The 25,390-nt window shown below is 41.1% G+C and overlaps 1 protein-coding gene across 1 annotated transcript in view; it reads left to right on the top strand.

The window, feature by feature from the left end:
• The window catches only part of LOC309551314 (cytochrome P450 2B11-like), a gene marked incomplete at both ends in the record, with an annotated part of 28,238 nt that extends 3,522 nt beyond the window's left edge, over positions 1 to 24,716 (top strand). The window contains 8 exons of the mRNA XM_082251849.1: positions 2,524 to 2,686; positions 5,425 to 5,574; positions 9,213 to 9,373; positions 10,870 to 11,046; positions 12,246 to 12,387; positions 17,165 to 17,349; positions 21,109 to 21,250; positions 24,538 to 24,716. Of these exons, the coding sequence (XP_082107975.1) occupies positions 2,524 to 2,686; positions 5,425 to 5,574; positions 9,213 to 9,373; positions 10,870 to 11,046; positions 12,246 to 12,387; positions 17,165 to 17,349; positions 21,109 to 21,250; positions 24,538 to 24,716 (1,299 nt within the window). The remainder of the gene's footprint in view (positions 1 to 2,523; positions 2,687 to 5,424; positions 5,575 to 9,212; positions 9,374 to 10,869; positions 11,047 to 12,245; positions 12,388 to 17,164; positions 17,350 to 21,108; positions 21,251 to 24,537) is intronic.
• Positions 24,717 to 25,390: the final 674 nt, after the last annotated feature.

Here is a 25,390-nt window from a genome sequence, read left to right as displayed (position 1 = left end):
GTTTACATTTTATATTTAACCATATGGACTGGTGCTTGTCCAATATATAGTATTCCATTGATTGTGTGGAATTGTTTGCAGTATTTATGATTGCGCTGCACTTGTGTGTTTGATTTATTTAGAGGGGTTTTTTTTGGGATCGACCTTTAGTGTTCAGCCAGCAATCTTACTACATTTTTGAGTTCAGCGCTGAGTATATCTGTCCATATACTGTATATCTAATCATCTTTCTAGTGTTGAGGCTTAGGGGCCATACACACTATAAGATTTTCTGAAGACTTTTTCCTTCAGATTTACCTTTTCTATGTAGTGCAAGGGCCTGCCTGATTGCATACACATTGAAAGTGTTTAGGTTTGACCTCATATTATATGGTTTTGGTAAATCTAAAGGAAAAAGTCTTCAGAAAATCTTATAGTGTGTATGGCCCATTACTCAGCACTTGTCTGATGGACAAGCTTTTCTTCTTGAGCACTGTACACCAGATTCAGTTAAGCCCCGTACACACGTACTGATCGTCGGCCGAACAATCGGCCGTCTTTTGTCCAGGGCTGTCGTGTCTGTTGAAAACTGCAAAAGACTGCACACGAATTTTGTCGGCCAACTACAGCCGACTGCAGAAGTGATGTCATGTGATGGTTCACTTTCCTTGTCTTTTTTCTTTTCTGAGCATGCCCAGTCTTGCAAATCTGCTGTCTGTCGGCCGAAATCTGTACTGACTGGCGAACAATCTGCCGTTCTGGTGTTGGCCAACAAAAATTTTAATGCCTGCACGACAGATTTTGTTCGGCCAAAAATGCGCTGTCGGCAGCATCATACTAACAAGCCTACAATCGGCCGATCAGTCGTCGGCCGAATATTTACGGCCGACAATCGGTACGTGTGTACGGGGCTTTAGTATCCAGATAGCAGGACTAAATAGTGGGTATTGATTTAAAAAGCAGCAGAAGCAAAGAGATCACCTGTGTGGTATCACATCTAGAAAAAAATAGACTTAAGCCCCGTACACACGCAACAATTATCGGCCGACCGATCGTCCGACTTTTGTCCAAGTTGTGTTTTGTTGGTTGGAATGTGCCTAGACTGCACACAAATTTTCTCGGCCAACAAAATTCTACTTCAGAAGTGATGTCATGTGTTGGTTTGTTTTCTTTGTGTTTTTTCTTCACTGAGCATGCCCAGACTTGCTCATCAGATTTTTCCCTGTCTAATGCCTAGTACACACGTACCGATCGTCGGCGGACCGATCGGCCGTCTTTTGTCCAGGGCTGTCGTGTCCGCTGAAAAGTGCAAAAGACTGCACAAGAATTTTGTCCGCCGACTGCAGAAGTGATGTCATGTGATCGTTAACTTTCCCTGTCTTTTTTCTTCTCTGAGCATGCCCAGTGTTGCAAATCTGCTGATTGTAGGCCGAATTCTGTACTGACTGGCGAACAATCGGCTGTTCTGGTGTTGGCCTACAAAAATTTTAATGCCTGCACGACAGATTCTTTTCGGCCGAAAGTGCGCTGTCGGCTGTCGGAAGCATCATACTAACAAGCCTAAAATCGGCCGATCGGTCGTCGGCCGAATATTTACGGCCAACAATCGGTACGTGTGTACGAGGCTTAAATCAGTACTGACTGCACGAAAATCAGCCGTTATGTTGACGGCCAACAAAAATTTTAAAGCCTGCACACCAGATTTTTTTCGGCCGAAAAGTCGGAGTTGGTTGTCGAAAGCATCATACTAACAAGCCGGAAATCGTCAGATCGGACGTTGGCCGAAAATTCCCTGCCAATTTTCGACGTGTGTGTACGGGGCTTTAAGGACATCACCATGTCTGGAGTACAATTTTTGCTTGGTCTTCTTGCCAGGCCCACTGGAAGGAGACAATTTCACAATGGGCTGGCATACTGTCAACTTTTTGGGATGAGAAAAATGGACGCCTTTTAGCACAAAGTGTGAAGTCAAAAGACACACCCTTGACATGTCCCAGTTAAAAGAAAAATCAAAACAGCAAAAATTGACCATGTAACCCCCCTTGGAGCCGTCACAGGTTAGCCCTTTAAGGGGTTTAGAAAGCCAAGAAGCAGGGCAGGGCTTATGGTCATGTGACCACTGTGATTAGATGTCACGACGGTCACATGATCCTTAAGTTCTCCATTACCCGCTAGTAGCTATGTCGGGAGCGTGCAGGGCATGCGCTCTCGGCACAGCTGTATTTGCACTATTGCATGCAAATATGCTGCCGCTTGGCACCAAGGCCCGCCCACCAAGAGGCCGCATATTTGTGTGCCATTGAAGTTCAATTCTAATTTGTAAAAAAAAAAGAAAGAAAAACAATCACCTCCAGGTGAACTTCATTCATTGCAAAGATTTTAACACATCTTTTTAGCAAATGTGAAATGTTCCTTTAGGTTCAACAGACCTCTACATACACAGATATCATAGATTGAAAGATGTGTTTACGTAATAGTGGGGGATTTGTTTAATGCTAATTTTAGAGCATTAATTATGTCTTCTTCTGTATGTTGTATTTACAGCTGTCTAAGAAGCATGGCACAGTATTAACTATTCATTTGGGAATGGCAAAAATCATTGTCTTGTGCGGCTATGACACTGTTAAAGATGCTCTACTCAACCATGGTGAAGCATTTTCTAATAGACCAATTTTGCCGGTATTTTCTAAATCAACGAAAGACAACGGTAAACATGCCTTGTTTTATCTTTAATTAATGGTAAACAACATGGTAATGTAAATGAATTTTACTTGTTTTGTGTTGTACCCTGTTCAATAAGGGCAGAAACCTACCCGATGCTGCCAGAAATCCAGTAGGCTGAAAATGTCCTGTACTCCTTTCCTTTGCTGAACTGTTGTCAGTTACCAATGCTCTCCACTATCACTTTGGACTGCAGAACACTGCCCTCTATATTGTAAAAAGGTGGGTGGGGTGTGGGCTGTAGTCTTGTCCTAGAATGAAAACACTGGTTCTCCATAGACATAGTACAGTAAGTGAGCATTTTCATCCTAAGACAGGAAGTGTGTTACTGACAGAATTGTCAAGTGAAAATAAATGAAAAAAGCCTTAAGAAAAGAAAATTAATGCAGCCACCATGATGGACCATTTTCTGATTGCGCTATAGCTGAAAGACGGCTACAGCAGGGTCATCCAGTTCTGGGAGAGCACCTATTGATGTCCTCCCAGAACCCCGTCCCCCTGTGCACCCATAGTGCACACATTGGATGTGCTCTGTGAATATTTTCCTTCAGACAGATCGGGATAAAGGGCCAATCACAGCAGCCCTTTACCATGTGGTCAGCTCTGTCCAATCACAGCTGATTCCATGTAAACAAATGCTAGTTATCAGCACTTTCCTCAGCGCTGTCACTGTGTAAGGAAAGGAAAGCCGATAACTGGCTTTCCTGCGACAGCAGACATTTACACTGATAATCAGTGCAGCATATCAGTGCTCTTTAGTGCCGCCTATCAATGCTGCCTTATCAGTACAGCCTCATTAGTGCCTCATTATCAGTGCCCATCAATGCAGCCTTATTAGTGCCTATCAGTGCTGCCTCATCAGTATTCATCAGTGCCCATGAGTGCCGCCTCATCAGTGCCCATCATTGCTCATCGGTGCAGCCTATCAGTGCATCCTATCAGTGCAGCCTCATCAGTGCCCATCAATGCAGCCTCATCAGTGCCCATCAGTGCCCATCAAAGCAGCCTCATCAGCGCACATCAGTGAAGAAGAAAAATGACTTATTTGCAAAACAGAAACAAAGAAGTTTTTTTTTCAAACTATTTGGTCTTTTTTTATTTCTTTAGCAAACAATAAAAAACAGTGTTGATTAAATACCACTGTAGCACTGCCCCCTAGGGAGCTGCTGAGACTGGATTCCCCTGGGTTACCCATAACAACAGTCTGTAAAATCCTATCACTTTAACACTTGGTTTAGACAACGAACAGTCCAGGGGATTTGTTTTTTTGTGTTTTTATTGGAACTTGGATGGGAGGAGGGATGAGTGGGATACTCCAACTTGAACTATGCACAATATAGAGGACATCTATCTGTAAAGTATGCAGCAAGGCCACTGCTTCACTCTGCCACTGAAGTGAAGATAGTGACATTGATCCTGTTGTGTTGCACCTTCAGGGTCCTAAATGTGGTACCCCCTTTCTCACTTGCTGTGCGTGCTAGCTCCTGTCCACTGACCCTCACTGGAGTGGTCACCTTCCTGGGCAAGCTCCCCAGTACTCACGGACACTGGTTTTCCTCAGGTTGCTCGGCCTTCAACTCCCTGGTCAGCATCCACTGGACCTCCTGGCTCAGCACCACACTTCTGGTCCACTAGGCCAACTGCCTGTGGCCACCTTCCTTGCTGACAGGAGGAGAGACAGCCGTCACCCTTCTCCCGGGAACTGGCTTCCCAATCAAAGATGCCCTGTCACATTGCTCCCGGCTTTTATGACCTATCCCAGGATGCACTGCAGTTGTGCCCTCCCACTGGGACAGCCACAAAAGCCTGTGTGTCACGGCTGGGTTTCCTCCCCTGTCCAACAGGCTCCCCTATTGGACACAGCGGGGACACTCCCTCAGACCAAGTGAATCACACATGGATACATGTAACAGGCAAAACTATTGATCAGGTTCCCCTGATAAGCAGAGTGAGCAAACAATGCTTTTATATAGCACCTACCTAGGAGGCTGCTTCACCACCAAAAGAAAGCTCTATCTGTCTGCAAATGATAACACTTTCATTTGGGTACAGTGTTGCATGACTGCACAATTGTCATTCAAAGTACAAAGCACTGAAAGCTAAAAATTAGCCTGGGCAGGAAGGGGGGTCAAAGTGCCCACAAGGCAAGTGGTTAAGGTGATACTAAAGTCTATTTTTTAAAAATAACAAACATGTTATTCTTACCCCCTCTGTGCAGTTGGTTTTGTACAGAGCAGCCCTGACCCTCCTCTTCTCGGGTCCCTCTTCTGTGCTCTTAGCCCCTCCCTCCTGTTGAGTGCTCCCATAGCAAGCAGCTTTGACACAATGGAAATTCACTGCTGTCTCAGCCAATGAGGATGGAGAGTCTGGGACTCTCGTGCTGGATCGAGATGGGGCTCAGGTAAGCATTAGGGGGGCTGAGGGGCTGCTGCACACAGAGGGCTTTTTATGCATAGAAGGCATCAAGATAAAAAACCTTCCTCCTGTACAACCACATTAAGGACTGCTAGACTACAATATATTACATGTTAGTTCTTGGGTCTAGATACCCTTTAGGAAATAAAGTTTTCTGTGTGCAATGTAAAGTTAGGGTCCTTGGATAAGACAAAGCAAACATTACGCACCATTTGATATTTCTAGCAACAACCTGTATTTTGGGCAGCATTTGAATCTGACAGTTGTATTTGTTGGCACAAAAAAACATATTGTATTCTTCCTGTTTAGGTGTTATTTTTGCTAATGGTGAGAGCTGGAAGGCAATGAGAAGATTCACTCTTTCAACGCTCCGAGATTATGGGATGGGAAAGAAAGCTATAGAAGACAAGATTAGTGAAGAAGCCGAATATTTAGTGAAAGCAATGAAATCTTACGGAGGTGATTGTTTTGATGTGGCTGTATCTTCTGTTCTATGAGAAAAAGAAATTTTATTACCCTTTATTTACTGTTAGAATTTGTTCGCAAATGTATCTGCATTTGTTATTGGAATGACCTTACAGGATCTTCCTTGAAGGCAATTTCCTTGTGTTCCTTTGTGAACAAATCAGGCTGTCTGTCACTTTTAAAGACAAACTTCAATTCAAACACTGTAGCTTCTGAGTTTTAAAAAATGGGCACTTACAGTACTAGTGCTGTCTTCCCACAGCCAGTTCCTTTTATTGCTGCGGAAAACTGGCACTACCATCTTGGATATGGATGCTGACTGTGGCTTCCTAAGGAACCACAGCCAGCTCCCCAATGCGCAAGAATGAGCTTGTGTAGCACTGTGCGAATGGTCCTGCAGCATCCTGGGGCATATTATGTGTCATACAAGACTGAGAGGGGGGGGGGGGGGGTTCTCCTTGTCTAGGCAGGGATTGCAGAAGTTGGGAGCAGGTAAAGATAAAAATTAGTACTCTAGATTCAAATCAAATAAGCTTTTATTTGATACACGCTGTAAACACATGTGTGTGGGGGGTCAGCTTTTAAGCAGGTTGAACTGTGTTTTTTTCTAGTAAGTTAGCGGCTGGCCCAAGCTGGGGGAAAGGGTTAACTGTTGTAAGCTCAGTACCTGGGCTTTTGGTCCCAGCCAGCCCACCTGTGCTATACATAGGGGGAAGGCTGAGGTCCAGGACTCTTTGCTCTTCCTAGCTATACTGGTCAGGTTATGTTTATAGTAGCATGACTTCTGCTGAAGACACCAAGTCTTTCAGAGACATCTAAGCCATGGACAATGCCATATTACACTCTCAGCTACTATAGTTAGGGTTAGGGGAAGGACATCATATTCATGGTAAGGTTCATATTGAACTTTTATGCAGCACTTCTTCAGTAAAGTTATATTAACCATTCTAAGCCTGGTCTCAAGTTATTCAAAGGGGTGCATCTTAGCATATCTAAAGAACTAAGGTCTGTGTAGCATCATGGGGTATGAAGTAACATCGCTATAAAAGAGATAACTGGGCAAGTAAAAAGAGGAGTGTAGTCGCTTTGGGCTACCAAGTGAAGGAACAGCTATAAGCAACCAGTCCTTAGACATGGTACCTGGTAATGTGACAGGTCCTCCAGTAGTTAAGGGGTCAATGTGCCTCCCTAAGAGTCGGTTCACACTAAGGCGACACGACTCTGTACTACTTCAGGGACGACTTGTGCATTGCCATGCACCACGACTTCGGAGCGACTTGCATGGACTCCACATAATGGAAGTCTATGCAAGTCGCTCCGAGGTCGCCCCGAAGTAGTACAGGACCCTTTTTCTAAGTCGGAGCGACTTGTGTCGCTCCTATTAGAACGGGTCTTGTAGCGGTCAATGGACCGCGAGGGAGCGCGACTTGTCAGGCTGACAAGTCGCCTGACAAGTCGCGCTAGTGTGGACCGAGTCTTACGGTCAGTTTCCAGTAGCAACTTGATCCAAACCTATGTCATAGAGATCTATGGCCTGGTCATGAGGTATTGGAAGTGAAGGATTTAATATGAGCATGCATAAGGTCCATGCTATGTGCTCAGCGGGACATCATTTTGTTACTGGGAGTGAGGTAACAGAGGTACACTTGACTGGTGGAATGGGTTCAGGCTTAGCACATCCCTCCTAATGCAACATACATCAGATACAGTGTGTGGTGACATAGGGCCAAGACAGTTTTCAGAGGAACTCTGCACTTCAATTACTGAACACACTGAAGGCTCAACTCCATGTCAGGGAACTGCCTTAATGTTAGCTTATTTACATGACCGCAGTCTCCAACTGGTCCCGGGCATTGATGAGTACATTCTGTGTGAAAGGTACCCCCGTGTACAGGGCGTGTAGGCCCTGCCCACAAGCTTACAAGTCAAAGACTACCAAAATATCCTATGATTGTATATCTGTTTTTATAATCTTGACACAATATGATTCAGATCAGGTACCAACATCATTGGCTTGTTAAAGTTGCACAAGACAGGTCTCTTCTTATTGAGAAGAGTAGATAGGGTGTGGATTACCTATTAGGTGGGCCCCTCAGATGCTTTGAGTTTTTCATGTAATGTAGCTTCTGTCTTGACATAGAATTCTGAGTTATAATGACTATGCAGAATTCTATAACTGTAGGAGATATGTTTTTTTGCACATAATAAAGATCAGACTTTAAAATATGTATTCATGCAAAATGGTGGATAGATAGGTAATTCATCAATGATCATCAGATTTCCCTATAGATCATAAAGAATTACAGTGCCTGTGAAAGAAGTCACTTTGGGCAGGGGGCTTGTGAAACCCAGCTTACCTTAGAGAGGTCAGGAAACTTCTTTTTCAGCTCCCCAGGCCAAGTCACCCTGTGTCTATTAGGGGCACAGGGTGACTGAGACACAATGATGGACAACTACTTAATGGACTTTGAGAGCATGGTTTCGATGACTTCAAATGGGACAGAAATATTTATCAACAATATCCCTTAACCTTCTTAGCGGTATTCCCGAGCGTGGCTCGGGGTTAAATTTCAGAGCCAAAAGCGGTAACCCCGAGCCACACTCGGGGTACCGCCAGAAGCATCGCTGGATCCTGTAAAAGGGGTTACTTACCTTGTCACCAGGATCCAGCGATGTATGCGAGTGGTATGCAGCGGTGGATCTTCCTCCCGATCCTCTCCATGCCCCGGCTTCCGTCTCCTGCGATGTGACGTTCACAGGGGGGTGGAACCGGTGGCAAATTCAAATGTAAAACACACCAAACACACTGATACCATTCAAAATAAAATAAATTCACATTACATTGCCCCCCAGTGCCCTTTCCTGCCGTTTTACTGTACTTTTTATGTGTGTATATATATATATATATATATATATATATATATATATATATATATATATGTATACATACATACATACATACTTATTATATAGTTTTTTATTATATTATAATTTATGATTTTGTGTTTCAAACTTTATCATACCCAAGATGTTATAAAGAAGAACGCACAGTAAAAAAAAAAAAAATATGGAAATAGTTGGTTTGGGCTGCTCATTCTCAAGAATTACATGCAAAATAATGGTACCGCTTTCAGCACCTAAAATCCGAAATAATCATACCGCCAGGGAGGTTAAGAAATACATCATAAAGCATTACAGTGCCTAAAGCCAAGACCTAAGGATTTGGCTAGCTACAAATATGGTTAAAGCTGTCAAAGATCAGGCCATCTAAGCTTGAGAGAAAATGGACAACCCAATTTAGAAATACTTGGATTCCTTTAAGGGACTGTTAATCAATGTCTTTACCCAAGATTCACACAACTGTCATCCAAGTCTCATGCCTGAGGTGATTGTAGCCATTTTAGTGTACTTTCAACAAATACAACTGTCCATGATACTTTTTTATTCACACTAACGTAAAAGAACAAGCTTTTGATTCAAGATACACAGATTTTTCAAATAGGGTTGAATGAGAAAAATGTGTAAATTTTGTATGACTTTGTAAATCTTGGACGACCACATTGCTAATTAGACTTGCAGTGTGAATTTTGTTTCTTGTTGCTATGTAACCATGATTTGTTTTTAAATTCCAGGAAAACCTTTTGATAATCTGACCATCCTTAATGCTGCAGTGGCCAATATAATCATCTCCATACTACTTGGTCATCGATTCTCTTATGATGACCCCACTATACTGAGACTCATGGGTTTGATCAATGAAAACATACGGCTTATGGGTTCCCGTGTGATGCGGGTAAGTTACTCTTTTGTGTGTGTTTTGAATTCAACATTTTCTAAAAAATGATCAATGATTCAAGGATCCAAGGTAATGTAAATGCAGAACAATTCCGTTTCATTACTAGTTTTTCTAAGCAAAATTGTATTTATTTATTTATTTATTTTTTGGGGCGGGGGGGGTGCAGTGGATATTCATTACAGCCCCTGTCATGTTTCTTTTGCACTTTATGTCTCATTAGGAGATTTCCCTTCACTTCCTGTCCTGAAGACACAATAAAATGGCAAGAACAAGTGATTTGAAAATTTCCCCATGCCTCTTGTTCTTTTCCAATAGTGAATTTCCCATTATTTGTTGAACATCATATGGATAAATAGAGAGGGTGAATCTCATCAGTGGGGACACAGATAGTAAGAAAAATGTGCAGCCCTTTAAATGACTTTTGTGGACATTAACAGAGTGATTTGTGTCACTGCAGATCTGTCCCTAGAGCACACTGAATACCTGTCCCTAAACTGAACAGAAACTGTACACCTATACCAAATACCAGCCCTTTAAATGACTTTTGTGGACATTAACAGAGCGATTTGTGTCACTGCCGATCTCTAACTGTCCCTAAAGCACAGACTGGATACCTGTCCCTAAACTCAAAAGAGACTGTAGTAGACCTATACCGAAATACCAGCCCTGAAAAGGACTTTTGTGGATCTTAACAGAGCTATTTGTGTCTGGCAATCTCTCCCTCATGAACACAGCAGACCTTTCCCTACGCTAACAAAAACCAGAATGTGAAATGGCTGCCTGCTCTGGTCTATTTATAAGGTAGGGGGCATGTCCATGGGCTGAAATGTTTCAATTGGCTGTCCCGTTCCACCTGACGGCTGTGTCATGGGTCAAAATTCTCCCCAATTTAAACTAATATGGCCATGTGTATGCAAAATTGGCTAGTAGCGAACAAGCAAAATTCGCAACGAACCGACCGCCAGGCGAACCACAAGGCCATCTCTATTAGTCACATCTCCTTAGTAAATCTACCTTAGTAAATAGATTATAGCAGGAAACCCTAGCAACAGGTTGTTTTGAGCTGATTATGTTAACAGCTGTTCTGGGTCGGGGGGGGGGGGGGTTCAATACTGTTGGAAATTGTTGGAACATTTTTTGAAGCAGTCAGTGCTGGTATTGACTCCAAATCTGTATCCAGATTTTTGGTTCCCAGAGTCTGTGTGTTACAGGGAGACATGGACCCGAATCCGAAGCAAAACCACTCCGAAGGTCCCCCAGGCACGCACCTACCAAAGAATAGAGCCCCAGTCCCCTCCAAAAGCAAAAGCCCGTGTCCCAGTTAGGTCTGTCACGCTTTCATTGTTTTTTAATTTAATAGAAGGTTAATATGATATTGTTAATATTTGCTAAAATGTTAATCTTCAAGAGAAACAACGACAGTATCTTCCTTATCTCTATCAAATTATATTTTCAATTAATGACATGGATGCATTTTTTGTTTCTTTTTAAAGCTGTACAATATCATTCCAACTTTGTTAGACCTGCTTCCAGGACCTCACCACAAAATTTTTGAAAATATGAGACAGATGCAAAAGTTCATACAAACAACATTTACTAAACAGAAGAAAACTCTAGATGTAAACGATCAGAGGAATCTTATTGATGCCTTCTTGGTGAAGCAGCAAGAGGTAAGGATTGCATTTCACTGAAGAGGAGTCAACTGTTCTGGAGCATTATCTGGAATGGATATTCTCAAAGAAAATAAAACAAATTGTTTGTTTAAATCTATCACATTTAAAGCAGGTATTTGTAAGAAGCCTTTTATATAGTCTTACTGCTGTGTAGTAGGTTTATCTGTAGAAGATAAAAGAAGAAATATGTTTAATATTTCAGTTAACTAGACTTTGTTGAAGGTCAAGCCACTTCTCCCCAAACCATTGTTTTGACCAGGAAGTAGGTTGTCTTTTCTGGTCCTTAACAAAATAAATGTTCAGACCTGAAGAAAAGAAATTTGTAAGATTTGAGGGCCCTAGTGGTGAGGACTGAAGATTTGTTCAGGCCCCTCTAGGTTTGTGTATGGCATGCATGGATTCACATAAATATTTTTTCCTGGCAGTACTTTAATTCAAAATTTGACTAGAGTTAACAAAAATATTAACATGCTAATTAGCTTTTACTTATCATCTACTTGTGAATCACATGCTAGCACTCACATCCTTGTACTACCCACTTGCCTAGCGGGTCTTATTGCATTCATGTATCTTCATACTCAAATCCCCCATTATCATCAATTTTGTTCTATAAATTACGGTATATATTGGGGAAATTTTACAATTTCCATCAAGGAGAGCTAGAATAATCTGATAAATGTTTCAGTACTGTTGGAAATTGTTGGAACATTGTTCATATATATGTTTGTGCAAGAGCTAATAAGATAGGAGGTACAGGTGAAAAACTATCCCCAACAATTTTTTCTTGTTTCAATAACCAGTGAGCTAAGTTGAAGTTTTTAAGTTTTTTTGGCGGTAGGTGACTAAAAAAGTTGCAGACACTAAAGCCCCAAAAACAGATCATTCAGAGAAACCCTATTCAAGTGGTTGCCACTTGCCAGGAGTTGGCTACGACCTGATGGCACATTATAAAAAAAAATATATACTTTGTATAAAAGGCTGAAAAAGACTGTGGCGTGATGTTTCAAGGTTAAATCTATAAATATTGAGAACAAATATATATATAGGTTATCCCCAGTATAGAAAATAGATACTTGTTAGCTAAGCATGGATCTATTAGGACACAAACAAATGCCTCATGAACCCTCAGATAAAAAAGGAACAAATTATGTCCATAAAAATGCACTGCATTCATTATTTATTTTACTTTTTACTAGGGAAAAACAGAATTCTCTCAGTATTTTCATAATGATAACTTAATTGCTTTGGTGAATGATCTTTTTGTTGCCGGAATGGAGACAACCACCACCACTTTGAGATGGGCAATCCTGTTAATGATGAAATATCCAGAAATACAAAGTAAGAAACATAGTTTTTATTTCATTTAATGTGTTATTTCATCGTAATTAAAGCCTATCACTGGATATAAAATTACCACCTTCCACTCCTTATCCCCTCACCAATTCAGTTGTATTTTTTCGTGAGGCATCCGGGTCCCAAAAGTTCTCCTTGCACTGATGTGAATGCTGAGTCCTCTTTTGGTTCCTTAGAAGACCGTACCTCTGGCCAGCCAAGAGAAAGTGTCCACATCATTCAGACAGTAACGTGGACACTGCCTTAACAGAAGATATAAGTTTCTCTGTTGTGAACTCATGGCTAAGTCCCATCACCTTTCATCCTTTTGTCTAATGAAAGTACAACTTCCAGTGAATGGGGGAACACTGCTGAAGTCAGGAACCTAGTAACAAAGTAAAAATAGTTTCACAGATGTACAAGATGATTTCTTGGCTAATAACACTAATAACAGGCATGTTATGGTGCCTGCCCTAAGACACAAAATTTCTGTTTTTTTTTTTAAAAGGCTGACCGGTTTGCTTTAAAATACATGTGCAGATTGATGTTACTGATATCTCCTTCTGAAAGTTCTGGCTTAAAGCAGAACTCAAGGCTCCTTCAGTAAAACAAAAAAAAAAAGTCAGCAACTACAAATACTGTAGCTGCTTACTTTTATTATTAGGTCACTTACTTGTCCACGAATCCAGCAGTGTCCTCACCCAATTTTTCAATAAACTCTCAGGGTGCTGCTGCCACCATCTTGGCTAAGGGAATGTGTCAGTGAAGCCTTGCAGCTTCACAGCCGGTTCCCTACTGCACATGTGTGAAGTGAGCTGTGCTTTGTAAATGGCCTAACGGCAGGGGAAGAGGGGCTGAATTTCCAGCTGAATTCGCTGGGACAAACTCAGCCTGAAGTAGGAGTGGGCACTTGTCAAAACCAGGTACCTGCTACCCCCCCCCCCCGAAAGGTGCCAAATGTGGCAGCGGAGGGGTGGAGGAGGCTGACAAGAGAAGCTTCCCCTTTTCGGTGGAGCTCCGCTTTAATGACTGTAATGCTTAATGCATGGTTTCAGTATTTTGAGTCACTGCCCCAGAATGACTAAGGAAATAAGAACATTACTGTGATCCTTGTTCTGAGTCAGTGGCCCCAAAGTCGTACTGACATGCTAGTTTGAAATTGTATGCATTCAGCTAAATCATTTTAAATCCGCCCTCAGTGTGAACCGGTGCCGTTGCCGGCAATAGGCTCCAATTTAACATGCGATACAACATGACAAACTGCATGCTAAATTGGCACAACGTCAATGGGGGCTTCATGTTCCATGAACGATACCCCGAAACAGATTGAAAAATGCAGTGCGCTTGCCAGAATCGCATCGCATTGGGTGTGATTAGGTGTGGAGAAAAAAGGTTCCTACAACATTTTGGTGCAAATGTGATGCATTTTGAGCCATACAAAATATAAAGCTCAAATCGCATCGCACAGACATCACATGTGATGTGCACAGGAATGTGGTGTTCAGCATGCACCAGTGTGAACCCATACTATGTTCCATGAACAACACCTCGAAACAGAACCCAGGCTTAAAAAAAGCAATGGAATCAAAAACGCCAAAAACGCTGCTAAGTGCTTATCAGCAGGGCTGCTGTTAGGAATGATGGGGCCCCGTACAGCCTACCTGATGGGGCCCCCTTCAACCCCATCCCTGGCCCTGCCTCAAAACAAAATGCAGGTTTGTCACCGTTTACGTATATGTGCGGGACCAACATGCATGTTTGCAATTACGCATGAGCAAGGGGGAATGGGGGCTTTAAAAAGGTTTTACATTTTATTTTATTATTTATGTTACTTTGTGCAAAGTTGCTGGGGCTATCATGCTACAGGGATGACCAAGATATCACCCTTCCAATCCAGGGACGTGCCGGTGTTCTGTCAGAATAGCGCTACCTATCAGATTCTGCTACCGGAAGTAATATACAGACTAGAACAACTTACTGCGCATGCGTCATGCATTCCAACATGGCTGCTATGCGTACCAATAGCTTTCCTAATGTGACAGAACACGAAGCAGCAGCGGACATCTTCTTACACCCACGCAAGTCTTCAATTTTACATTTATTTTATCAGTAAACTGACCTTATAGAATAAATCACAGTATTACATCTGTATTATTATTGTATTCTAGTAAATATAGCGAGAAACCTGCGGCCAATGTGGTGACGGCCACCTTGGTACACCCCGCACTGCTCAGCGACAAACTGATTCTATAGTGAAATAGACTGTTCCACTCGGTTACGGTGAAATAGTCTATTTCAGTATATAAGGTGAGTTTACTGCTAAAATAAATGTAAAATTCAAGACTTGCGTGGGTGTAAGAAGATGTCTGCCGCTGCTTGGTGTTCTGTCACATTAGGAAACCTATTGGAACGCATAGTCGCCATGTTGGAACACATGGTGCATGCGCAGTAAGTTGTTCTTTCCGAATGCCACTTCTTCTAGCAGAATCTGATAGGTAGCGCTATTCTGACAGAACACTGATACATCGATGGGAGGGAAGAGGTTAAAGGGGAATGGTTTGACTGCACATGTTTATTGTCCCCCAAAAACAAGTTTAAAGTAGCATCTCACTGTGTCCTATGATCACCAGCACGAAAATCACACAGACTACAGGTGCCCTGTCACAGTGTCATATGGATGCTGGGGATGCTGACTTTGTTATGCAGTAACACTCACTACAGTCATAGCTTAAAGTCAGCATCCCCAGCATTCATGTGACAATGTGACAGGGCACCTGTAGCCTGTGTGATTTTTATGCTGAGATCATAGGACACAGTGAGGACTCTATCCTCTGTTCTTCACTCACTGTGTCCAATCCAGCCACGCTGTCCTCCTGCTGTTCCCTGTCAGCTGCTGAGCAATCTGCCTCCGTACATGATCACACTCTGCACTTGAGTAAGGGGAGGCGGGGCTGAGCAGAGAATTATTGTATCCCTCCGCCAGGCAAGGCAGTGGACAGCAGCAGCCAGGACTATATGGCAGCAAATCACCATGGAACTAAATCCTATGTATACATGCGACCCGAAAATGGAAAAAAAGTCCCGCCACTGCACTCACCTCCTGGGCCCTTCTGCTGTCATTATAGGGCCCAGGAAAATGTAATTACACCCCAAGAAATTACAAATTAGGAAAAGGTTTAGAAAAAACGATTTTTTTTTTGAACATGCAGAAATTAACTGTGATGCTGCCCGGGCCCCTTGTAGAGCTGATGGAGCCCGGGCCCGGTACAACAGGGCTGGTTGTACTGCCCTATCAGCGGCCCTGCTTATCAGCATTTATTGGCCTTTATCAATGCTAGAGCTTTTTTACAGCTGAAAAATGCCACTCAAATCCCACTCGCTTTTGGGTTTTTTTACAGCCAGAAAACGCCCCTTCCAAAAACTGCTGATAACAGCCTATGTGTGCATGGACACATAGAATAACATGCTGCAGTGTTTATTGGCTGCAGAACAAAACATCTGATGCCAAAAACAGCTGCTGTAAAAATGTCCAGTGTGCATGAGGCCTAAGCATTCATTTTTGGAAGTTACATGAATTGATGCCAGCTGCAGGGTGAATTTATCAATAGATGCACATAGGAGGCGTCATTTTTTTCTGTTTATAGTGGATGCGTCTTATGATTGATGTCAGTGTGTCACGTGTCATTGTATATACAAAAAAACCTCATGAAATTTGAAAAACTGTTTTTATATTTCTACTTTTTAAGTGAAAAAATAAAATATACTTTTTAATATATATTGATGTTTGAATTGCCTTAAAAATCCCATCAAAAGAGGATGCAAATTGTAAACTAAAAATAATGGATGGTGGCAATTACACCCTCAGCCATTTGAGTTTTTTCTATTTTCAGAAATTCTGTATATAGCCCTACAGAACAGACAGTGCACAGCCCACATGGGCTTTGTTGCTTAATTGCAGACAGGAAACAGGAACTTTATTATACAGAGAAAAGACAGAGTTTAACCATAGAGATCAGCTAAAAATATATAAAGACTGCCATCTACTGGCTGAAGATATATATCTGTAGTTGTTGGAATAAATTGTCCATGTAATTTTGTGCAAGAGCTAATAAGAAAGGAGGTGCAGGTGAGAAAATAAGCTGGACATCTTTTTTTCCCCTTGTTTCAGTAACCAATGAGCTTAAATTAAGCTTTAAATTTCTTTTATAAAGTCTGCCTGTAGCTCGTCTTAAAAGATGATGTTGGGGGTTCCAAAAACCCTCCCCTTAACCCCACCCGTATAAAAAAAAAAAAATCAACTTTTTACTAATTTAAAGCCATGATTTCGTCATGCTTTATCCCATCCCAAGCTTTATTTTTTCTCTGGTTTACAGAACACATGTCTTTCTTTGGATACCCACATTACTGTCTGCATGACATAGACCTTTCATATTGGCTGTCTAGTGGTGGGGTCCTCTTAGGATCCAGAATTGGAATCCCATTAGTGACATCAGAGTAAGGAGACTGTTGGGGACTGACCATCAGGGCACATTCTCAGAGCTGGATTACCAATTTCTCACACCTCAAAATGTTGCGGCAAAGGACCTAGACAGTGGACTTAGGTAAGTAAAACATACTTTTGAAGGTCAGAAGATGTGTGAGAGAACTGTGGTAAGGAGGTACATTTTTGTCCAAAGATGGGCTGAAATTTGGCAAAATAGAGAACATATATATGTCCAAATTTTTTCAAGGTTATTATCATTTAAATATAATCTAAAGAGTAACATTAGCTATTCTTTGGCAGAGAAAGTTCAAAAGGAAATTGATAGCATTATTGGTACAGCTCAACCTCAAGCAGAGCATAGGAAGAAAATGCCGTATACTGATGCTGTAATTCATGAGATCCAGCGGTTTGGTGATATTGCACCAGATGGGGTTCCACGTGAAACTATTCAAGATATCACATTTAGAGGATATTTGATTCCAAAGGTAACTACATTATTTTATTTTGTAACATTCAATACATTTTTGTGTAATAGTGTCGTGCAGAATATACTGTATCTACAGTAACTCAGGCCAAGATTTTAACATGACAAAATACTAAATGACAAAGTAGAAGTCAGCAGAATATGGACAATGCAGGGAAGAATCTACAAGTACATGTATTAAAATAAATTACTTGTAAAAATTAGTTGTTGAGCTAATAAGGAGAGAGCGGGGATGGGACCGAGCCCAACTCTGTGTGTGAATAGGCACACAGAGCAGTGGCTCAGGAGGGAGCCTGCTTGGGTGCCCCTGTAGCAAACTGCTTGCTATGGGGGCACTAGGCAGGAGGGAGGGACCTGGATCCTGGGAGACCCAAATAGAGGAGGATCAGGGCTGCTCTGTGCAAAACCATTGCACAGAGCAGGTAAGTATAACCTGTTTGTTATTTTACAAAAAACCTTTAATGTCACCTTCAACAGTGCTGTTGATTAGAACAATGTGTAGACTTTTGTAAGGGGGGATGGGTGCGCTGATAGTGTGTTGAAGCTGCTCCCGGTATTCAGTGCTTTTGAATATAGATAAATGTATATGTGGTGTGGGGTGCGCTAAACAACAAATAAATAATGAATATATAACATATATCTATGTGTGAACCAAATCAACAAAAGTGAATATATATAAAATATATCAATCTGTGAAGCCAATTAATAATGCAAATCAATTGGTGCATAAACATAAAAGTTCATAAGTGTCCATAAATATTTTGCAGGTGAGTAGAATTGTATTCTATCCGAATAATACGTGTATCCACCACCGAGTGAAATTCATCCTTACCAAACGGAAATAAATAAGGTGCAACTATATTTTCTTGTGCTGAAAAAATATCCAATCTCCTTGTGAACAAACACCACGTGTAAATCACCAAGAATTAGCCTCTTACCAGATGGTAATAGGTATGCACTTGTTCAGTGAAACCACCGCCTTGCTTCCTCTTTAAAATCCTGAAGTGGGATGTAGAACCGCTCTACCTTTCTTTCTCCACTAGATGGCAACGAGTACCAGTAAGAAACAAAGCCTCAATCCTTCTTTACAAGCTCACAAAACCACCGTGTATTAAAGGAAAAAAAAGGGCTAATAGTGTATTACCCTTGAGATTTATTCAAAAAACAGTTGATAATGCACTTACAATTAGATGTCTTGTATTCAGCATAAACATAGGCATACGAATTCCTGCAAAGGCTTGCGGCCGGCTGCAGCACGGACCGCAAGTTGTGTGTGACGTGTGCACCTCCTAAAGATTAGGAGGCGCACACGTCACACACAACTTGCGGTCCGTGCTGCAGCCGGCCGCAAGCCTTTGCAGGAATTCGTATGCCTATGTTTATGCTGAATACAAGACATCTAATTGTAAGTGCATTATCAACTGTTTTTTGAATAAATCTCAAGGGTAATACACTATTAGCCCTTTTTTTTCCTTTAATACACGGTGGTTTTGTGAGCTTGTAAAGAAGGATGAGGCTGTGTTTCTTGCTGGTACTCGTTGCCATCTAGTGGAGAAAGAAAGGTAGAGCGGTTCTACATCCCACTTCAGGATTTTAAAGAGGAAGCAAGGCGGTGGTTTCACTGAACAAGTGCATACCTATTACCATCTGGTAAGAGGCTAATTCTTGGTGATTTACACGTGGTGTTTGTTCACAAGGAGATTGGATATTTTTTCAGCACAAGAAAATATAGTTGCACCTTATTTATTTCCGTTTGGTAAGGATGAATTTCACTCGGTGGTGGATACACGTATTATTCGGATAGAATACAATTCTACTCACCTGCAAAATATTTATGGACACTTATGAACTTTTATGTTTATGCACCAATTGATTTGCATTATTAATTGGCTTCACAGATTGATATATGTTATATATATTCACTTTTGTTGAATGTGTAGACTTACCTTTCCAAATAAATCACTGGCTGGCAGGGAAAATTGAACTCACAGCTCTCCCTAACTTTTATCTCATCCACTGTGTGTAGGGTGAGATAAGAGTTAGTTAGTTAGTTAGTTAGTCTGAATACACTTTCCCTGCCTAGCTGTAGTTGACAGTGGTGTAGCTGGTAGAATACCAGCTCACGGAATGAGCTGTTTTGATTTTGACAGCTCCTATATAGTGACCTGACATCACAAGCCATCCCACAATGCACTGCTCAGGTGCAGTGAATAAATTATTGATGCCATTAATTTATTCACTGCACCTAAGCAATGGATTATGGGGCGACGTCAGATCCCTATAAAAGAGCTGTCAAACTCAAATAGAAGTTAGTTAGCCAGAGAGAGCCAAAGATTAATCAGCTGGCTCAGTTGCTTAGCTGATAGAATAATAGGCTTGCAAACAAAAGGCTGTGAATTTGAATCTCCAGATCAGCAGACGATTAATTTTAATTATGGATTTTAATTAAAACGTATTAATTGTCCTGCCCCTTCTGAAGTGACGTCGGTAATTTATTCACTGCAACTGAGCAGTGGATTATGGGGCACTGGTGATGTCAGAGCCCTATAAAAGAGCTGTCAAACTCAGATAGAAAATTGTTAGGCAGAGAGAGTCTTAGGTTACTCAGTTGCTTTGGTGGTGTAGCTGTTAGAATAACAGGCTAGCAAGTGAGAGGCGGTGGGTTTGAATCCTTGGCCAGCAGGTGATTAATAGTCACTTACATTTAAGCCTTAAAATGAGAACTTGTGATTTTTCGTTTTCATATGTTCACTAGAACATTTCCCCTGTTCGAGATGTTCTGGTGCGAACCGAACAGGGGGGTGTTCGGCTCATCACTACCCATAAGGCAAGCAGGCCTACCGGTACTCAGTTGCCCCTAGGTCTTATACATAATGCTTTAGTGCCTGGCCACCATGCCGGGGCATGCTTAGACTGAGCGAAGCAAACAGGTACTTGCAGGTGGCAGACAGGCAGAGTGGTTCAATTACAGTCCAGGCAAGCAAGGTTCAGAGTAGTCAGGGTCCAATTCATAGTCAACAGGGGAGTTCAGGGAAAATTCTATATATTTCCTGAGGTCATAAACAGGGGAATCCAAACAGCAGAGCAGGACAGACAGACAGGGAGCTTGAGCACGTGTAAAAAATGCTTTCAGAAGTATGGGACTGCAGGCTTGGCTGTCTTAAATCAGTTTTGGTCTCCATCCAGAGACAGACCACATCAATCACCTTGCAGGTGGACAGACAGACAGGGAAAATGTATTATAGCCAAAACCAGGATGCTGGAATTAGACCAGCAGATGACATGAGCTGCAAGCTCCTGATACAGCCTCCACCAAATCTCCAGATTTCTGTTTTTGTTGTTGCTATGACCTGACTTCCTGTTCAAGGGTGGCTATGTTCATTCTCAATGGCCCCACTGTATGTAGGAATGTAGCCACCCTATCTTGCTGGCCCCTGAGATGGACTAATGACTATGGACTATGAGATTTTTAGTGTGCAGAAAGAAGTGTTCATGACCGCAACTAATATGCACTGCACTTTTCAAAAGACAGATTGTGAGGAGTGGGAAAGTAGAGATTCAGGAGCTCACAGAGGATTTTACAAGGAGGCAGAAAACACAGTACGAAAAAGTTTCACAAACAATAGTTAGCAGGGCCATTAAATAGTTAGTGTGTATAGATTATTTTTGGAAAATAAGATTTTGATTAATGTGCCTAATCATTGCCAACTGTTATATATAAATATATATGTTCAGTTTTAATTGACTTTTATCCTTGCAGGGCACTGTTGTTTTGCCTTTGCTGTACTCTGTACTGAAAGACGAGGTCTATTTCGAAAAACCTTTTGAGTTCTATCCAGGTCATTTTCTTGATGCAGAAGGAAATTTTAAAAAGAACGAGGCCTCCATTCCATTCTCTATAGGTAAATCTAAACAGAATGTGATGATGATAATTTCATTGACAGGATAAGATACATAGTAGTTTTGATTGCTCACAAAAAAGTTTGCAAAAAAGTTTTAAGAAATCAGTTAGGTATTCCTTGGTCTATTATGTTCTTATAAACGTGTAATGACTGTTCAAAAAGACTATCATTTGAACCACTTGCGGACCACCTGTCACAGATATACTGCGGCCGGCTGGCTCGGCTGCGCTAACCGACATATGGATATGCCGGTTCACAGGAGCGCCCCCATTAGGCATAAGGAAAGCTGGTCCATGGGGCCAGTGGCTGCGATTGCCGCCGGGCACCCACGGTCGCTCCCCATAAAGAGAGAACGGTGGTCTGCTGTTGTAAATACAGCAAACTATTGTTCTCTCTGGAATGAACACCTAGCACCTGTGATCCTCCTATTTAGGAAGACAGGTCTCTGTGTTGATTCCACAAGTCTCTCCCCCATACAGTTAGAAAAAAAACCCTAGGCTCACACTTAACCCTTTGATCGCCCCTGTGTTGACCCCTTCCCTGCCAGTGTCATTACAGTAACAGTGCATATTTTTAGCACTGACTACTGCAGTATTGTCACTGGTCCAACCCCCCCCCCCCACACCCAAAGTGTAAAAAATGTCAGTTAGGGGTCCGATCTGTCCGCCGCAATGATGCCGCCTTCACTTATAAAAAATAAATAAATAAAAATGTCATAGATCTAAAACTTTTTCGCAAAACAATTAAAAATACAATTATTGGGATTTTTTTTAACCAAAAATATGTAGCGGAATACAAATTGGCCCAAAAGGATGAAAAAATTTGATTTTTACACTTTTTTTCATTGGGAATGATATATAGCAGAATGTGAAAATATTGTTTTTTTTTTTTTTCAGAATTGTCGCTCTTTTTTATAGCGTTTATAGTGCAAAAAATAAAAATCGCACAGGTCATCTAATACCACCAAAAGAAAGCTCTATTTAATTGTCCGTTAAAATAACACAGTGCCAAATCGCAAAAAATGGCCTGGTCATTAAGGGGGTAAAACCTCCCGGTCCAGAAGTGTCTAATGAAGAAAATTATTGTTACGATTGATCATTTTTATAAAAATATGATGATCTTAAATCAAAGTTATTTTAAGAGACAAAATCATTCTTATCATTGTGTCAATCATTTCAGGTGAAACATTGTTCTAAACATTTAAAGTTATGATAGATTGTTTATCATTATGGGGTGTACCCATAAAAAATTGACACTTCAATTTGTCCAGTGAAAGTGTATGTACATTCAAATGAAAAAATATATAATTTGGCCATTAGATGGCACTATGTAGCATATGAAATTCCTAAAATACTTTATGCCACCTTTTGGCAAAGACACAAGCCAACCCAGTTCAACCAAAAGAGAAAAGAACACACACACAAATTGAAAACCTCCATATACACTATTCTGTACCCACAGTTGATCTAGGGGAACAAAAAAAAAAAAAAACATGATCCAATTTTGCTCCAGCAGGGGAAAAAAATCCTTCCTGATCTTTCAAGAGGCAATCAGATATTCTGGACCAACTTTGCTGATAAATATTAGTACCCAGTTATATTTTGTGTATTTAGGAAAGAATCCAGGCCTTTTTTTAAAGTTATCTACTGAGCTGGCCAGATCTAGATCTTGAGGGAATCTATTCCACATTTTCACAGCTCTTAGTGTGAAGAAACCTTTCCATATTTGGAGATTAAATCTTTTTTCCTCCAGACATAAAGAGTGCCCCTTTGTCCTCTCTGATGACCTTAAAGTGAATTACTCAAGTTCACTAAATAGACCACTTATGTATTTATACATAGTAATAATATCATTCCTCCATGCCTCTTATCGGTTTGGTTGCCCTTCTCTGCACTTTCTCCAGTTCCCCAATATCCTTTTTGTGAACTGGTGCCCAAGACTGAACTGCATATTCCAGATGAGGTCTTACTAATTTGTGCAAAATGATGTCTTTCTCTCTCTCTGCAGGCCATACCTCTTTAATACAAGAAAGGATTTTGCTCACTGCAATGCCAACCGCAGCTTGGCATTGTATGCTGTTATTAAAATGGTTCTAAAGCCTCAAGTTTATTTTTTACCTTACTTCATTCTATGCAGTAAGGTAAAATACCTTCCATGTGGCAGGCTTGTAAGTTGGAGACATTCTGTAAGGAAGTTATTCCACTGCAAAGCTTGGTATCATTTGCAAAGACTGAGATGGTACTTTTATTCCCAGACCCTATATCATTTATAAAGATATTAAAAAGTAAGGGTCCCAACACTGAACCTTGAGGTACACCACTGATAACCGTAGACCATTCAGAGTAAGAATCATTAACCATGACTCTCTGAATTCTATCTTTTAGCCAATTTTCTATCAATCTACAAACTGATCTTTCCAAGCCAGTAGACTTTATCTTACACATTAGCCGTGTGTGGGGAACTGTGTCAAACGCTTTTACAAAATCCAAGTATACTACTTCCACTGCCACCCCTCTGTCCAAGGTTTTACTTAACTCCTCATAAAAAGAAATCAGGTTTGTTTGACAACTTCTGTCTTTCATGAATCCATGCTGTCTGTTGCCTAAAATACTTTTTACCAGCAATAACTCATCTATGTGGTCTTTTATTAACTACTTGGCGCCAGCACTATAGCGGAAAGACGGCTTCAGCTCTGGCTTAAAATGCTAGAGGGACATCGGTCCCACACAGTGCACTCAGTGCCACTAATCAGTGCCCTTCTGTGCTGCAGGACTGTTGCTGTCTAGCCCTGGTACCAATGTGAAAGCTTGTTGCAATTGGATTATAGTTATTATTGACTCTTTTTTTTTCTGTTTCAAACATTTTATTAGAGAAATTAAATGTAACACAATGTTTGAGATACAAAGAATAATGTAAGATACAATCAAAAATTAGGTAACAGAGAGCAATAAACAACCGTAACTTCAGGTTAACCATGCCAGTAGGTGACAAATGGGGTGGTAAAATAGGAGATCTGGAGATGAAAAAGGCTGGCACGGCCAACCCCTAGGCACCTCGTAAAGGGAGCTTGCTGCACCTCAGATCCCAATGGGAGGAAGTATGGGGATCATGGACCATGACAGTAATGACTTATTATTTTATAGTAATTGATCTTCATTGTTTGCTTTTAGTTTTAGTCTTTCTTTTCATGTATGCCTATTACTGGCAACATAAGGTGTCTAGACAAGAATTAAGCAATGCAGTGAATGTGGATTGCACTCTAAAATATGTGTCATGACTTTCTCTAGGGAAAAGAAGTTGCGCTGGTGAAACCTTGGCCAAAATGGAGCTTTTCCTCTTCTTTGCATCCCTTCTGCAGAACTTCACCTTCGAGGCTCCCCCCGGGGCTTATTTAGATCTTGAACCAGCAGAATCGGCAACTCATGCACCGAAAGTTTATCAAGTTTGTGCAATACCTCGCAGCTAATCAGTTTGTTTACCCACAGTAATATAATGTAAGCAATGTCAGTTTAGAAAGATCTCACCTATCAAAAATGTAAATAAAAAAAAAAGATAATAGGAAATTGTACTGGATCTGCAGAAGCATATTTCCCAAGCGATTGCTTTATTCATGTTTATTGCCCTTTTTTTAACCAATGGTGGACCTTGGATGGACTACACATGCCTAAAAACTCTTCATCAAAGTTCACACACCATCTATAGTATGCCCTGTCCTTCCTGCTGCTTAACCCCCCCCCCCACACACACACACCCTGTCCCCCTTTCTGCACACACATGCTATTAGACATGTGCATGATGAAATGATGAAAACATTTGTTTTGTTTAGATTCATTAATCTAGTTATTTAGCTTCATTAAGTTTGGTTTATTTGTTCAGACTGTATTCAAAATTCATATTCAGAATTATTTTTCTGTCTTTTTCAATTTTCCTTTGAATTTACCAATATTTTTGATTAGAAACGATCAAATCAATACATTTCGAATCAGTTGAACCAAAAATGTTTGCGGCAAAGTAAGAAAACATACGAAAAATCTTCATCAAATGATTACGACTCTTTAAGGGCTCTTTCACACGGGCGGTCCGATCAGATCTGCCTGTCAGTTTTATAGGCGGATCTGATCGGATCCTCCATGCAGCTCT

Source organism: Pelophylax lessonae, assembly GCF_965119305.1.
Source record: "Pelophylax lessonae genome assembly, chromosome: 3".
NCBI classification, from domain to species: domain Eukaryota; kingdom Metazoa; phylum Chordata; class Amphibia; order Anura; family Ranidae; genus Pelophylax; species Pelophylax lessonae.
Note: the sequence above shows the minus strand (reverse complement) of the source record. Positions and strands in the feature narration are given on the sequence as shown.